The 14491-nt window shown below is 43.4% G+C and overlaps 1 protein-coding gene across 1 annotated transcript in view; it reads right to left on the bottom strand.

The window, feature by feature from the left end:
• Positions 1–3064: 3064 nt before the first annotated feature.
• The window catches only part of LOC309601961 (repulsive guidance molecule B-like), a gene marked incomplete at both ends in the record, with an annotated part of 54306 nt that continues 42879 nt past the window's right edge, over positions 3065–14491 (bottom strand). The window contains one exon of the mRNA XM_082335219.1: positions 3065–3736. Within this exon, the coding sequence (XP_082191345.1) occupies positions 3065–3736 (672 nt within the window). The remainder of the gene's footprint in view (positions 3737–14491) is intronic.

Below are 14491 nucleotides of genomic sequence, written 5' to 3'. Positions count from 1 at the left end.
TCTTAAATAAGTTATCATCACAGAGGCACCCATCAGCATTGCTGATTGATTGGTTCAGCTTTGGCCAGCAGTGGGTCCATCTTGGAGCTGGCTGGAACTGGCTCTGTCCAACATGGGGGAAGCTTCTGGCATCTTCTCACAGAAGCCACCCCTGCAGCCCCTTGCTACCAAAACCTTGCCACATAAACCCAATACAGGTATCCATAACGTTAATGTAACAGAATATAAATAGTTGGGGAATTATTTGCTGGCAAGACAGCAGCTGCTTGAAATGAGAGTCACTGATGTGCTTGAATATGGAAGGGCCCTAACTTAATCACATGAAAGAATGGTAGGTTGTTCTCAGACCCTGCTTTCAAGTTGTGCCTCACTTCATAGGTGCTCTATGCAGATTATTCTTCAGCCAGGTTTTTCAGGAAGTGGAGTGTGAGAAAGAAAAAAGAATTTTTGGTTTCAGTCAGTTGAGTGTACCATTTCCTTTTACAATACCCTTGTTTAGGAGCTATATGTACATACAAGAAAGATGAAGGATTAAGCACTGTGTTGTCTGTTTGGTTCCGTAACGTTTCCAATGTGTCCTAAGGAAGTCATCAATCTCCACAGCTACAAAAACAGAGAACTATCCTCATCTGCTGTTAAGGAGGGTCTATTAGCACAGGATTAGGAGAAATGGTTAGAAATGTTACAGAAGAGATTTAAAATAAATCTTTTGAATATGCCATTAACATAGAAGGCATTAGCTAACTTTTTTTAAGACAAAGGCTGACAACAGAGAGCTTCAATAATAGCTTACTAGTTGTTCCATTAAAATGCCAATGACCATGCTATATTGCCTTCTACAGAGCTTGCAGTAGTAAGCACATTTGAAAGTAAGCTCTTACAGAAACGAAGGCCTTCTTTTGTACACATTAAATATATATTCAAAGCTCCCTTTGCTTCCTACAGCCAGATGTTTCCATAGAGCATTTCAATGACATATCTACCACTTAAGATTGTTCCCCTATCCCAAATTCTAGCTGTAACAAAAGCCTAGGCAAAAATAACATTCTAAGTTGTGTTTATTAGGTCTATCTTTCTAGATATGCATCTGATTGATTGATATAACTTGTTTTAAGCTTTGGCACTTTCATTTTACCTTCATGCTAAGTGATTAGAGCCTTGCAGTTGAAATATTAAAACTCCCATGCATGCTGAGCAGATCATCTTGTTATACAAAGTTCTGTAATCTTATGGACTCTTCTGTACCATTTATTCCTTCAATCCCTCAATTTCCTCTTCAGTTTTACAGCAATTTTCTCTCACAAGTTTCTTCTGGTTTGAGAGATATCCAGTAACTTTAAAAGAGGATTTTCATAACATCTCTCAAGATAGACACAGCAACATCAGACCACTGTGCCTAAGCTCTTCTAAATATCTCTGTAAATACTGCAAAGGAAGAGCGTACAAGCGGGATTGTGAGGGGATGCTTCCTGCCGTTGATTTCAATAAACTGGCCTGGTTTGCAACTGCTGATCATAGATTTCACTACACAGCTAATTTAGAAGAGGAAAATAAGCATCTGCAAGGAAGTAGAATGAATGTGCTTCCTACACAGCAAGTAATGGCTAAAAAACAAATATGGGGCTTTGGGTTATAGATTGCCTGCCCAGTGCACAGCCCACATCCCCAATTTCTCTGCATCCCACCAGGGGTCACTAATACCACATTACAGGCGTCCCTCAGTGGGGTAGGCAACTTTATTTTTCTATCAATCAGAATAATTTAAAAGTATTTACACACTGCACAGTCACTCTTTTATACAAACATATACTTACTAGTATATTCATGAACCACATCTAAAAGGTTTAGCAAGGACTGACACATTGTGGGGTTTCTATGCATGAAAATAAAATCTGCAGCTTTCTAAAAGACAGCCATTCCTAGTGTCTGTGAAAACCAGTGTTCCCTCTAAGCTCAAGTTCTCCTCAGAGACCATTCATGAGCTTCAAAATATCCACGTTTGGCATTATCTTCAATTAATTAACCAAGCTCTCTTAGCTATGCTAGACTTCAAGAACGAACACGTGCAAATAACATTTTCTCAAGAAATTCCACAGCAGAAACAAGAAAATGAAAACTTGTTAGAGGAAGTACTACATTTCTGAAATATTACTTATTTGAAGGGCTCACAGTTCAACACTAGTATACATATACAGACACACACACTCATGGGATCCATGGACAGAGAAAGTTAACTAATAAATGGTTCCTGTCTACTAAGTATGAGCATCAGTGCAGAAATGCTAGGCTTTATCCACTAGCTTTCAGCCATGAGATCTTTAAATTCAGTGCACCAATGAGGAATTCAGCCACACACAAAATAGGGATAAACTCCAATGCATTGTGAGAGGTGGTGTAACTACTTTTCTTCTTCTGAAGCTCATGCTATGGAATTAGAATATCAGAATTATAAAGGTTTTGTGATTCATGTCTCTGCAACATAAATGCTATATTTAGGAGATGCAGAATTATCCAAGATGGTTTTCTGTGCTAACAGGAAGTGCTTCATACTCTCCCTCCAAAGAAGGGAGGACCATTTGTTTAAGGGACGGAAGAAGATCCCATTCTTAATGGTTTTAACTAGAGAACCCAACAAATTACCAGTGTCATTACAGGAGAAGAGAGGTACTGAGCTCTACAGTAATAGGAAGGACAGAAAAATAAACAAGTTGTTAGTTAATATATTAACAAAATTTTGTTAAGTCAAGCAGGAGCACTGGGTATATGTACATGCGTATAATGCATAATTACTCAGATAAATGCATAAATATTGAAATACATAAAAATAAAGTTCTTTCTATTCAGGGACATTATAAAACATTTCACCAACTGCAAAACAAATAGATACAAAGAATACTACATCCAACATACATGAAAACAGTAACACAATATATACAGTCTGGTGGGTATCCCAAGACAAAGCATCCCTTCATATACATGGTATATACATATATACTCCTCTCTACTGAATATATTATGACAATATATATTTAAAAACTTTGTTATAGACACCCCCCCCCCCCCCCTACAAAAACACAGCAAGGATCAAGCACACAAGACCAGGACTGACAAAGAATTTGCTACCCTTGCCCACACCACCACCACTTTCATTACTGGGAAAGATATGCCAGTGCTCTTTTCTGGGGTGCAATGCCTCCACATCCTTCAAGGCACTGTGAGCAGCAGCTGTGAAGTTAACATCACCGGTTGTGAGTAGGTCAAACACACATGAGTAAAAATAGATGTCCTTCACCAGTATCTTCTCATGGCATTTGGTGGTGGCAGTTTCCAGTGTGTACACTGACCAGGGATGAGTAGCACCTGCCTGGGGGAGTAACTGGCCCATCACAGACAATGGCAAGTGGCCGCTATCATCAATACGTTCACTTGAAGGGCAACCATTCACACACAGCTGCAGATCCTGACTCTCCTCGTAGGCCATAGCCAACTCTTGAGGCATGCGAATGGCCAGCGTTAAGTAGTGTCCAAGTTGGCGTATATACACTGTGGTTCCAATGTACCTGGCATGCATTTCAATGTATTTGCCACCAACTTTTTCCACAATTCGCAAGCTCTTGGTGTTCCCATTGCTTCCACTTGTTGTGCCATCCACAAAAGCTGCAGGTAAGTCATCAGTCACTGCTTGATATACTTTCTGATCTGTACAATCTCGGTATGATTTAAAGATAATAGTTATCTGGGGGTGGGGAAGAGAAAAAAAGAAAAGTTAGTGATCATGGAAAAAAAAACCCCTCTCTTACTGGAAGAGTTGCCAGGATTAGCTGTGCTAGAGTACTGTAAAAGCACTGATATGTTTAGTCACAACCATCAATACAACAACCAGTGAGACAAGAGATGCATTACCAGAACAACTAGTCAAATTACTGGTTACAGCTCCTGGATCCATTTGTCCTAGGAATTGGGAGATTTGACACTTCCAATCCACTGCTACTAGAGAATGTGCCCATGGAGAAACAAAACTAGACTGAAAAATACCCCAAAACATGCCTTTGAAGGGTGACTTCCAACAGAGAAACCAGAAGCATAAACCAATTACTTGTTCTTTTAAGATTACAACTGGCCTTTTAAACCTTTATACTTATTGAATAAGCCACGATAGAAACAGTAGGTCCTCCGATCCTCTGGAAATAGTTAGGCTATTTGGCAGACTGGGTTTGAGGTGTCTAGTGACTTTTTCCAAAATAAAAAGTATAACGAAGAGTTGCATATAAATATTAGAAACAGAGATGCTTCTTCCTTTCCAGTTTCAGAGGGGAGGAAATTGTAACTTCTTGAAAAGGTCAAAGGGTATTTTGCACTGGAAATAGGGCTTCTAATCATCGCTTTTATCCTTGACTGACTAAATCAAGACTACTTAGTCTATTATTTAAGCAGTCTGATATAAGATTCAGAGTACTCCAAAGCACATTAGAAGATATTTTCAAACTAACACGACAATTTTCCTTAAAATCTACTTACTAGCAACTCCACGTGTTTTAATTTCAGTTAACCAGCACACTTCTGCACAACAGCTTTTGTTTCTTGCCCCTCTGCTTTGAAATAAGAGCTACAGGTTTAATAGCTGAATTACAGACAATCTGAATAAAACTTTGACCCTTATTAGCCCCACCTCTCCATACCAGTTGCAAAAGACAAGTCTTTCCTTCTAGCACCTCTTCCTTCTCCCATCCCAACAACTCCTCCAAATATGTAGGCATACACTAAACACTACATTACATTATTTTTTAATGTTTGGTTTGCCCCAGTTAGTTCATACTGTCAGTCTTTCTGTCTCTCTCACATACACACACAGAAAGTACTTGCTATTTTAATTCCACATGTTCCTACTGGCGCTGTGCGGCATGAATTTTCCAATGGTTTTTCTTTGCTTTAATCAGTTACATAGCTAGCTTGAGACCAGATATAGTCAAGCATTCCGGTAAACTCCTATCTGTGGGCCACAGCTATGCTTGAAGGTCTCTGCCCCAAATCCAAACATTCAAGTATTTTTCCTTCAGAAGTTCAGTGCCTTTCTTGCTGTAAAGACGATCTCACATCACTATGCTTCATTAAGTACTGAACCCAGAGAGAAGATATCTGAACTGATATCTATCAGTTATATCACTATCACTGATATCAGTGATATCACTATCTGGACTGAACCCAGAGAGAAGATATCTGAAATCTGTCAAGTGACTGCTTGCTATGTTCTGCACGTAATCCAGGGCCTCACATTCAGTAAATCGGGTCTTATATTCTATATAACACAGTTTTGATGAAACAGATTTCTGTCTCAGCCTGCTTCAATACAGAAGTGTTCCTACTTCCTTGAGAACATTTGTGTTTGCTCTGCAAGGGAAGTCATTTACATTCCAACAGAAGTAAAGGTCTGCAAATCTGCTCAGCACCTGAACAAGCCTGCAGTTGACAATACAGATGGTTTTAATGAGACACAGTACTGGCTACTTGATATAACAGTTAAGTAAGGGACCTGACAAGACTTAACAGGAAGCAATAAGAGCAACAACCAAGCTCTTCTCTCCAGAATTCCTTTCTCTGAAAAAAGGAAATACATGCAGTTTCAGAGACAAAGAGGGAGAACAGAGACCTTCTGAAGGGAATGAGACACGGACTCCGCATATGAGTTCAGGCGAAGACAAGCGAAAGACCCTTTATTTTTACAATCTATCCCTTTTATAATATGATCTAGTGTTCACGAGCAAGCAAAACCCATTTCATTGGCTACTGTCTTTTGTCCACGCGTCTCTTCAGCGTTACTTATTGGTTCTTCAAGCTGGTGCACGCGAATTCCTCTTTCAGGGATGTATCCAATCTCATCCTTATTTTTCTGCCTCTAAGTTTCACAAACTTGTTTGTAACAAGCCTCAAGGGCACAGCTGCATTCCTGCGAACCTGTAACAAGCCTCAAGGGCACAGCTGCATCTCGTCAAAGTAAAACACAATCTCATTTATTCCCACAATTCCCCCTTTTTGTTTTTCTACCACAAAAGCTTGTTTAATCATATTCTATAGCATTTTCTGTACCCAAGACACTAGACAAGAAACTATCATCATTATTATAGTGCAAAATATTAGTAACAACAAAAGACCCATTTTGATTAGAGACATTATCCACCCGCCAATTCCCCAACTTGTTAGTAAGTGATTCAGCCAATCAAATCCATCACTGACTTGTAATTTGCTGACATGCTTTATGGATTGATTCAGAGTTATCTGATAAGTCATTCCCCATCAGTCTTCTCAGAGTTCAGTGTCTTCTGCTGCTCGTTCCTGTTATCCGATGCAAGAGCCGGTCTTACACACCTTGCAGGTACCCACTTAGGTCCTACATCTGTTGAGACACAAGCATACCCTCGACCCCAAGTTAGTAGCCGATATGGCCCTTCCCAACACCCAGTATTTAAATTTTTCATCATTACCATCGCCGTCTCCTGTGATATATGTGCCATTCCCGACTCCATAGCTTTAAAATGTTTGACTATGGGTGTGACATCTTCATGTTGAAAAGGCAGCGATAAATGGCTTAGTACATATATAGCTTTTCCTAATCTGTTTTGGGGAGATTCCTGAGCTTACCCCTCTTTTTGTTTTTGCAATAGAGTTTTTAAGGTTCTGTTTGCACGTTCTATAATAGCTTGCCCTGTGGGGGAATGGGGTATCCCTGTCTTATGAGTGATACCCCATGTGTGGAAAAATTTTTGTGTCGCATGGCTGACACGTGCAGGGCCATTATCTGTTTTTATTATTTCTTTTGGAATACCAAGCGCTGCAAAGGCAGCTCGGAAGTGGCTTTGTACGTGCCGGCTAGTTTCACCTGTCATTGCAGTGGCCCAGATTGCATGGGAGTAGGTATCTATGGAAACGTGAACATATCTCTGCCGACCAAAGTCGGGTACATGAGTCACGTCAGTTTGCCAGAGCTGAAGGGAGGAGAGTCCCCTAGGGTTTGTCGCAAACAATGGGCGGGATGGTTGTTGTTGACAGTCTGGACATGTTTGCACAATGAGTTTTGCATCCCCCATAGAGATTGCAAATTGTTTCACAAGAGCTTTGGCAGATTGGTGGAAAAATTGATGCGATAATTGAGCTTGAGAAAGTGTGTTGGGTACTGGGGTATGTAATGTAATGTTCGTTAGGTAATCGGCTCGTGCATTTCCTTCTGTAAAGAACCCGGGTAAGTTTGTATGGCTTCTAATGCGGACTACACAATAGGGATGTTTTCGTTGTTCTATTAAGAATAATCGCTCCTTAAACTTCAAAAACAAGGCTTCTTTCAGTATATGTTTTAGTTGTGCCCTTTCAATGCGTTGCACAATTCCTACAGCATATAGTGAGTCTGATACAGTATTTAGTGGAGTTAGAGGCCATTCTCTAAAAGCCATGGTAATGGCGTGTAACTCGACTAATTGAGGTGAACCCTCAATTTGTTCTATTTTGTGTTGCCATTGACCTTCTTTTTGCCATGTGATGACTGCTTTTCCTGTTTTCCCTGAGCCATCGGTGAACACCGTTTGACCCTTAACCGGTTGCCACTGGTATAGTGGCGCCTCTTCAATTTTCACATTATTGTGAAAGGTGAACATTTTATGAGGGGGGTGATGAGTATCAATTCTTCCACTAAACCCTGCTAAGGCCATTTGAAGTTCTAGGCTATTTTGTAAGCACCAATCTAAGTAGTCCTTTACGACAGGAAGGACAATGAGATGAGGCTCTTCTCCAGCCATTTCTACAATCCGTTCTCTGCCCTTTTTTATCAAGGCGGCGAACATTTCGATATGAGTAGCCAGGGTTTTCGCAGGTTGATGTGGCAAAAACACCCATTCCAACATTATGAGAGGGTCTATTCCTTTGTTCTCCCATTGTCCGATGATTGCTAGAGGCCGTTGGTTTTGGTTGCAGATATATAATGGTATGGGTAAGTTTTCAAGTCGTCGGTGACATTGTTGCAGTGAGAGTTTTTCATTTATGATTCTCAGTGTGTTTTTTGCTTCGGTCGTCCATTGGCGTGGTGCGTTAATATCGGTATCTCCTTTAAGTGGCTCAAATAAGGGTGTTAATGTGTAGTTATCAATACCACACTGCGCTCTAATCCAATTTATGTTTCCCAATAGTTTTTGTACATCATTCAAGGTTTTTATGTCTGCTGAAATGATCACATTTTGAGGTTGGATACTTTGTTGTAAGATTTTCCACCCAAGATATTTCCATGGTGCTTCCATTTGAATTTTTTCTGGTGCGATTTGCAGTCCTTTGCTTTGCAATGCATATTTTAAAACAGGTAGTGCTTCACGCACCATGGTGTTCGTGGGGCCTGCTAGTAAAATGTCGTCCATATAGTGATAGATATACATTTCCGGGAATTTTAGTTGTACAGGACGTATGGCTTTAGCCACATATGTTTGACAGATCGTTGGAGAATTCTTCATTCCTTGAGGCAGGACAGTCCAGAGGTATCTATCCATTGGCTCGCCTCGGTTAATTTTTGGTACCGAAAACGCAAAACGCGGTGCATCCATAGGATGTAGGGGGATAGTAAAGAAGCAGTCTTTTAAGTCTACTATGATTATGTCCCAATTTCGGGGTATCATTGTTGGCGAGGGCAAGCCGGGTTGGAGCGCCCCCATTTCTTCCATAGCTTCGTTTATTTGTCTCAAGTCATGTAGCAGTCGCCATTTTCCACTCTTCTTTTTTATAACAAATACAGGAGAATTCCAGGGGCTGGTTGTAGGAGTGATATGGCCTTGTTGAAGTTGTTCTTTGACCAGTTCTTGAAGGGCAGCGACCTTTTCTTTGGGGAGCGGCCATTGATCTATCCAAACGGGTGTTTCTTTTTTCCAAATAAATTTCATTGTCGGTCGCTCATCAATGGCCGCTACTGAAAATTTTCAGGGCAATTTAAGGTGAAGCCGCATTGGGACATTACGTCTCGCCCCAACAGGCTCACGGGCAAATTTGTCACATATGGCCGTACAGTAAATGTAGACCCTTCTTGGGTATTGATATTGAGCAGGTGGGTACTTTGAAAGGTTTGAGAAAGGCCGCCGACTCCAATCAAGCCCTCTGTGGGGGTGGCTAACGGCCAACTGCGTGGCCAGTCCTTAAGAGCTAAGACAGTAACATCAGCTCCAGTATCCATTAAGACTGATAGCTGGGTACAAGAAGGAGTTGCGCGTGGGTTGTGTAATGTAACTGTAAGTGTCGGTCTTGTACTGGCGATGTCTGTGGCCCAAAAAATCGCAGGAGGCCCTGTTGATCCGAATCCCGCGTTGTGCCGCGTGCGATTTTCAGCTCGCGGAACTGTAGCTTTAAACAGGATTAGTTGAGCGATTCTGGTTCCCTTAGGTATAAATACTGGGGGAGAAGGAGTCCAAACCATTGCTTGAATTTGCCCCTCATAGTCGGCATCAATTACTCCAGGCAAAACAAAACAGCCTGTTAAGGTGGTGCTTGATCTACCTAATAATAGTGCACTATATCCTTGTCCAATGGGTCCTTTCACGTTTAGCGGGGTTTTTTGCACATGGGATCCCCAAAGGGTAAGATCTGCTATTGTGGCGACATCCAGTCCGGCACTCCCTCTGGTCTGGGTGGCGAGGGTGCCCACGGGGACGATGTCTGTGAAGTTGCCATCACTGTTGCAGAAACCGGCCTCTCGGCCAGCATTGCCCTTGGCCGGAAACCTGGCGTTGGCCGTCCTTTCGGTCCGGGAGGCGGTGAAGCTTGTGTCATCGCGTGGCTCCGCCCCGCGCTCCGCCTCCCGTTTCCCTGCCGTGCTGGCAGAGGTTGTCCTTCCGCATTATATTTCGAGCGGCACTGGTTAGCCCAGTGCCACCCTTTTCCACATCGTGGACATAAGGTAGGAGGATTGGGAGCGGCACTTCGGCTGGCCCGCTGTGGGCAATCAGCAGCTAGGTGTCCGGTGGCATGATACCGATAGCATCGCCGTTCCCCTTCGGCACCCTTCCCAATGTTGAGGGCTGCAGCAAACGCTCCTGCCAACGCGGCAGTATGATGTTCAATAGATCCAACTTGATTACAAGCCTCTATCATCTGCACCAGTGTGGCGTTTACAGGTAGCGCCTGCAGTAATTTTTTACAATCTATCTGTATTTGCATTTTCCACTGCTAGCTTTAGTATTAGGGCTTCTTTTGCCTCACGATTTGATTTGTTTATCCAATGCATCTCTTAACCTATCAATGAATTACATATATGGTTCTTGGGTCCCCTGCCGAATACTAGTAAACGATTGCTATGGCTTTCCCACTTCGGGCAGCCGCAACATCGCCTGAAGAGCTAACGCCACGGATTGTCGAAGGATATTTGGGTCTAATCTAGCCTGCAACCGGGGATCCAGCAAAGGGTCAGTACCCATCAGCTGGGGTATCCCTGCTCCGGCAAGGGGATCTCCATCCTGTCGCGCTAGATTGTTCAGGGCGGCTACCTCACAGAGTTCCCTCCATTTTTGCTCCCAGAGTAATCGCTGGGTTGGTGTTAAGATCATTGCAGCCACTTGTCGTGAGTCAAATGGGGTTAATAACTGTCCCGTCATAACATTTTCCAACAGTGATTGATTGAGAAAACGGCGTGTTTAAACCGTACACAGTGATGGTTTTCCTTAATTCCTTAATCAGATCCCATTGAAAGGGGATCCATTCGTTTGGTCTATTATCTTGTACCTGCACTGGGAACGCGAACCCCGCGGTTTCTCCATCTTTCAACACTTCCCTACGGAGCTGCTCCCACCGATCCTGGGGGTCGAAGGCTCGCTCAGGCTGTGGTACAGCCTGCGGTGCGGGCGGCTGCATCGGACACGGGGGACAGGACGGAGTGGGTTTCATTGGAATGGAACTTGGGGGAGGCGGTCTGAGTCCTGTTCCCTTGTTTGTTTCACCCAAGTTCTCATTCTTTTCATTTTCCCCCAAGTCTATAAGAGCTTCCTTGTCTTGGGGCTTGCTTTCACTCAGTTCATCATTCCTTATCTGCGCCGCTTGAGCGACTGCGTTTTGTACCTTTTTTTCAGCTTGCCATGAGCGCAAGGTCTCAGTCACTAATCGCCAAGTGGTCATGACTTCGGTGGCGGTGGTGTCCCCTCTGGACGCCGCCTCCCAAATCGCCTCCCCTGCCTGTTCCCAAGTTTTCACATCAAATACTGCAGAGACTGTAGAGGGAGCCCCTTGCTTTTGCAAGAACTTCTGTAATAATTTTATTTTATATGCGTCATACTTCACTCCTTGTTTCATAATAGCTGCATTAAAAGTTTAACTATAGCTTCTTCTTCAGCTGATATGTTAGCTCCCATGATTACTGACCAGCTGTTCACCTGTTTCTTAAGGTGATGTCCCGGGATTAAAGCCACGGTCCTGCCGTCAGCTTGAGTCGTTCAGCTGGGTTCCCTCCGGACGCTACTTGCAGCGCTGCCTCCTCCGGATCACGTCGGGGTCACCATTTGAAGGGAATGAGACACGGACTCCGCATATGAGTTCAGGCGAAGACAAGTGAAGACCCTTTATTTTTACAATCTATCCCTTTTATAATATGATCTAGTGTTCACGAGCAAGCAAAACCCATTTCATTGGCTACTGTCTTTTGTCCACGTGTCTCTTCAGCGTTACTTATTGGTTCTTCAAGCTGGTGCACGCGAATTCCTCCTTCAGGGATGTATCCAATCTCATCCTTATTTTTCTGCCTCTAAGTTTCACAAACTTGTTTGTAACAAGCCTCAAGGGCACAGCTGCATTCCTGCGAACCTGTAACAAGCCTCAAGGGCACAGCTGCATCTCGTCAAAGTAAAACACAATCTCATTTATTCCCACAACCTTCACTCTAGGCAAGATCTGCAATAGTGTTGCACACTGAATGAGGGCTGAATGACTATTAAGTGAATGAAGGCCTCTATGTACCTTGCAAGGATGCTCCCAACAGGGAATCAAAGAGACCATTAAGACTTGCCAAGGTCACAGATCTATGTTTAAACATTATGGGTCAAGACATTAAGTTTGGATGTTGCATTTTCTGTCCTGTCACCCCTATCTAATCCACAGGCCAGACCAGTAAAACCAGAGATCGGATCTGCTCCTACCTCAGTCCAACACCCTAGTAGTGACAGATACTTAACATTTCATTGAAAAAGGAGATAAAGCAAATTTTGCTGCAGAGCTTTCTCTGTTTAAGTTTTCAAGGCAACCATTTTCACTATGGAATGCTTTTTACACTTACAAACAAATTTATTGTGTTATATGCATACACGTACATATAGTACATTCTCTAGATGATATAGTAGATTCAGACTAGATATAAGGAAGAAATTTTTCACAATGAGAGTGGTGAAACACTGGAACGGGTTGCCCAGAGAGGTGGTAGATGCCCCATCCTTGGAAACATTCAAGGACAGGCTAGATGGGGCTCTGAGCAACCTGATCTAGTTGTAGATGTCCCTGCCAATTGCAGGGGGGGTGGACTAGATGACCTTTAAGGGTCCCTTCCATCCCAAAGCATTCTATGATTCTATAATTTGGCTGGATTGTAAAAACACCCACACAGCTGCTTACATGTCACTGTTTACATACTAGAAACTAGCTGCCCTTTCTAAACCTAGGAAAGAAAAACCCAAATACCAGAACACCTTCAGACAAAGAAAAAGCTGTTTTAAAAATATCAGTGTCTGAGCCTTGTACTCTGGGCACATACAGAGCACTTAAATTATTGCAAATGAGGAAGCCTAAAGGACCAAAAGAAGGCTGTTGCAGAGACTTAACTCAGGGTATACTATACAAATCTCAGTTACATTAAGGTTACTACAGAAAAAACAAAACAAAACCCAACAAAACCCACACATTCAAGCTGCACTTAAACATTTCATTTTGGACCAAATCTTTCCATTCCTACAGAGAGAGATGCCAATAGCATCATCCTCACTGAGTCTGCCAAGCATAAAGATTATTTAAACCCCATATTACTCCCCCTTTCAAAGATGTTGTTATTGAACACGTAACTTCTGAAGCTGCCGAAGTGAAGTTTCTAGAAGACTGGGGAGGGAGAGGGTAACCAGCAGCCCTGCGAAGGAGTGATGGACAGGATTGCTGAGCAAAGGGCATGGGGTGGTGTGATGGGAAGGGATCACAAAGTCAACAAAAAGGGTCACCTCCAGCACCTGCATGTAAGAAAGGAAGTGCCTACAAGGCACCATTATGGAGAAATCCCCCAAATCCTCTCCAGGAACTCAACATGCTGGGGTGCCTCTCTGAAGTGCCTGTAGCATAGGGAATAAACATGAGTTAAGAGATCCACGTGCAGTTGCAGGGCTATGATCTTGTTGGGATCACGGAGACGTGGTGGGATGGCTCCCATGACTGGAGTGTTGCAATGGAGGGATACAGGCTCTTTAGGAAGGACAGGAAGGGAAGACGAGGAAGGGGAGTTGTCCTTCATGTGAGAGAGCAGCTGGAATGCATGGAGCCCTGCCTGGGGATGGATGAGGAGCCAACTGAGAGCTTACGGATTAGGATTAAAGAGAGGACAGACAAAGGTGAAATTCTAGGGTGGATCTGCTATAGGCCACCCAACCAGGAAGAACAAGTGGATGAGGCCCTCTACAAACAGATAGGAACAGCCTCATGTTCACAGGCCCTGTCCCTCATGGGGGAATTCAACCACCCCGATATCCGTAGGAGGGACAACACAGCAGGGCATAAGCAATCTAGGAGGTTCCTGGAGTGCATCGACGACAATTTACTCACCCGAGTGACAGAGGAGCCAGTGAGGAGAGGTGCTCTGCTGGACCTCCTACTGACCAAAAAGGAGGGGCTTGCTGGGGATATGAAGGTCAAAGGCAGCCTTGGCTGCAGTGACCATGAGATGGTGGAGTTCAGGATCCTGAATGGAAGGAGGGAGGAGGGTAAAAAGCAAGCTCACAACCCTGGACTTGAGGAGAGCTGACTCTGACCTCTTCAGGGATCTGCTTGGAAGAATTTCATGGGATAAGGCCCTGGAGGGAAGGAGGCCCAAGAAATCTGGTTAATATTTGAGGATCACCTCCTCCAAGCTCAGAAGAGTTCCATCCCAACGAGCAGGAAGTCAGGGAAAAGTGCCAAGAGGCCTGCATGGATGAACAAGGAGAGCCTGGCAAAACTCAAATACAAAAAGGAAGCACACAGAGGGTAGAAGCAAGGAGGGGTAACCTGGGAGGAATAGAGACATTATCCAAGCATGCAGGAATGAGGTTAGGAAAGCTAAAGCCCACATGGAATTGAATCTGTCCAGGGATGTCAAAGACAAAAAAAAGGGCTTCTACAAGTACATAGAAGACAAAAGGAAGACTAGGGAAAATGTAGGCCCATTGCTCAATGAGAAAGGGGACCTGGTGGCACAGGACATGGAAAAGGCTGAGGTACTGAATGCTGCCTTAGCCTCAGTCTTTTCTAGCAAGACCAA

Source organism: Platalea leucorodia (assembly GCF_965183815.1).
Source record: "Platalea leucorodia genome assembly, chromosome: W".
NCBI classification, from domain to species: domain Eukaryota; kingdom Metazoa; phylum Chordata; class Aves; order Pelecaniformes; family Threskiornithidae; genus Platalea; species Platalea leucorodia.
This window is presented reverse-complemented; position numbering and strand designations above follow the sequence as displayed.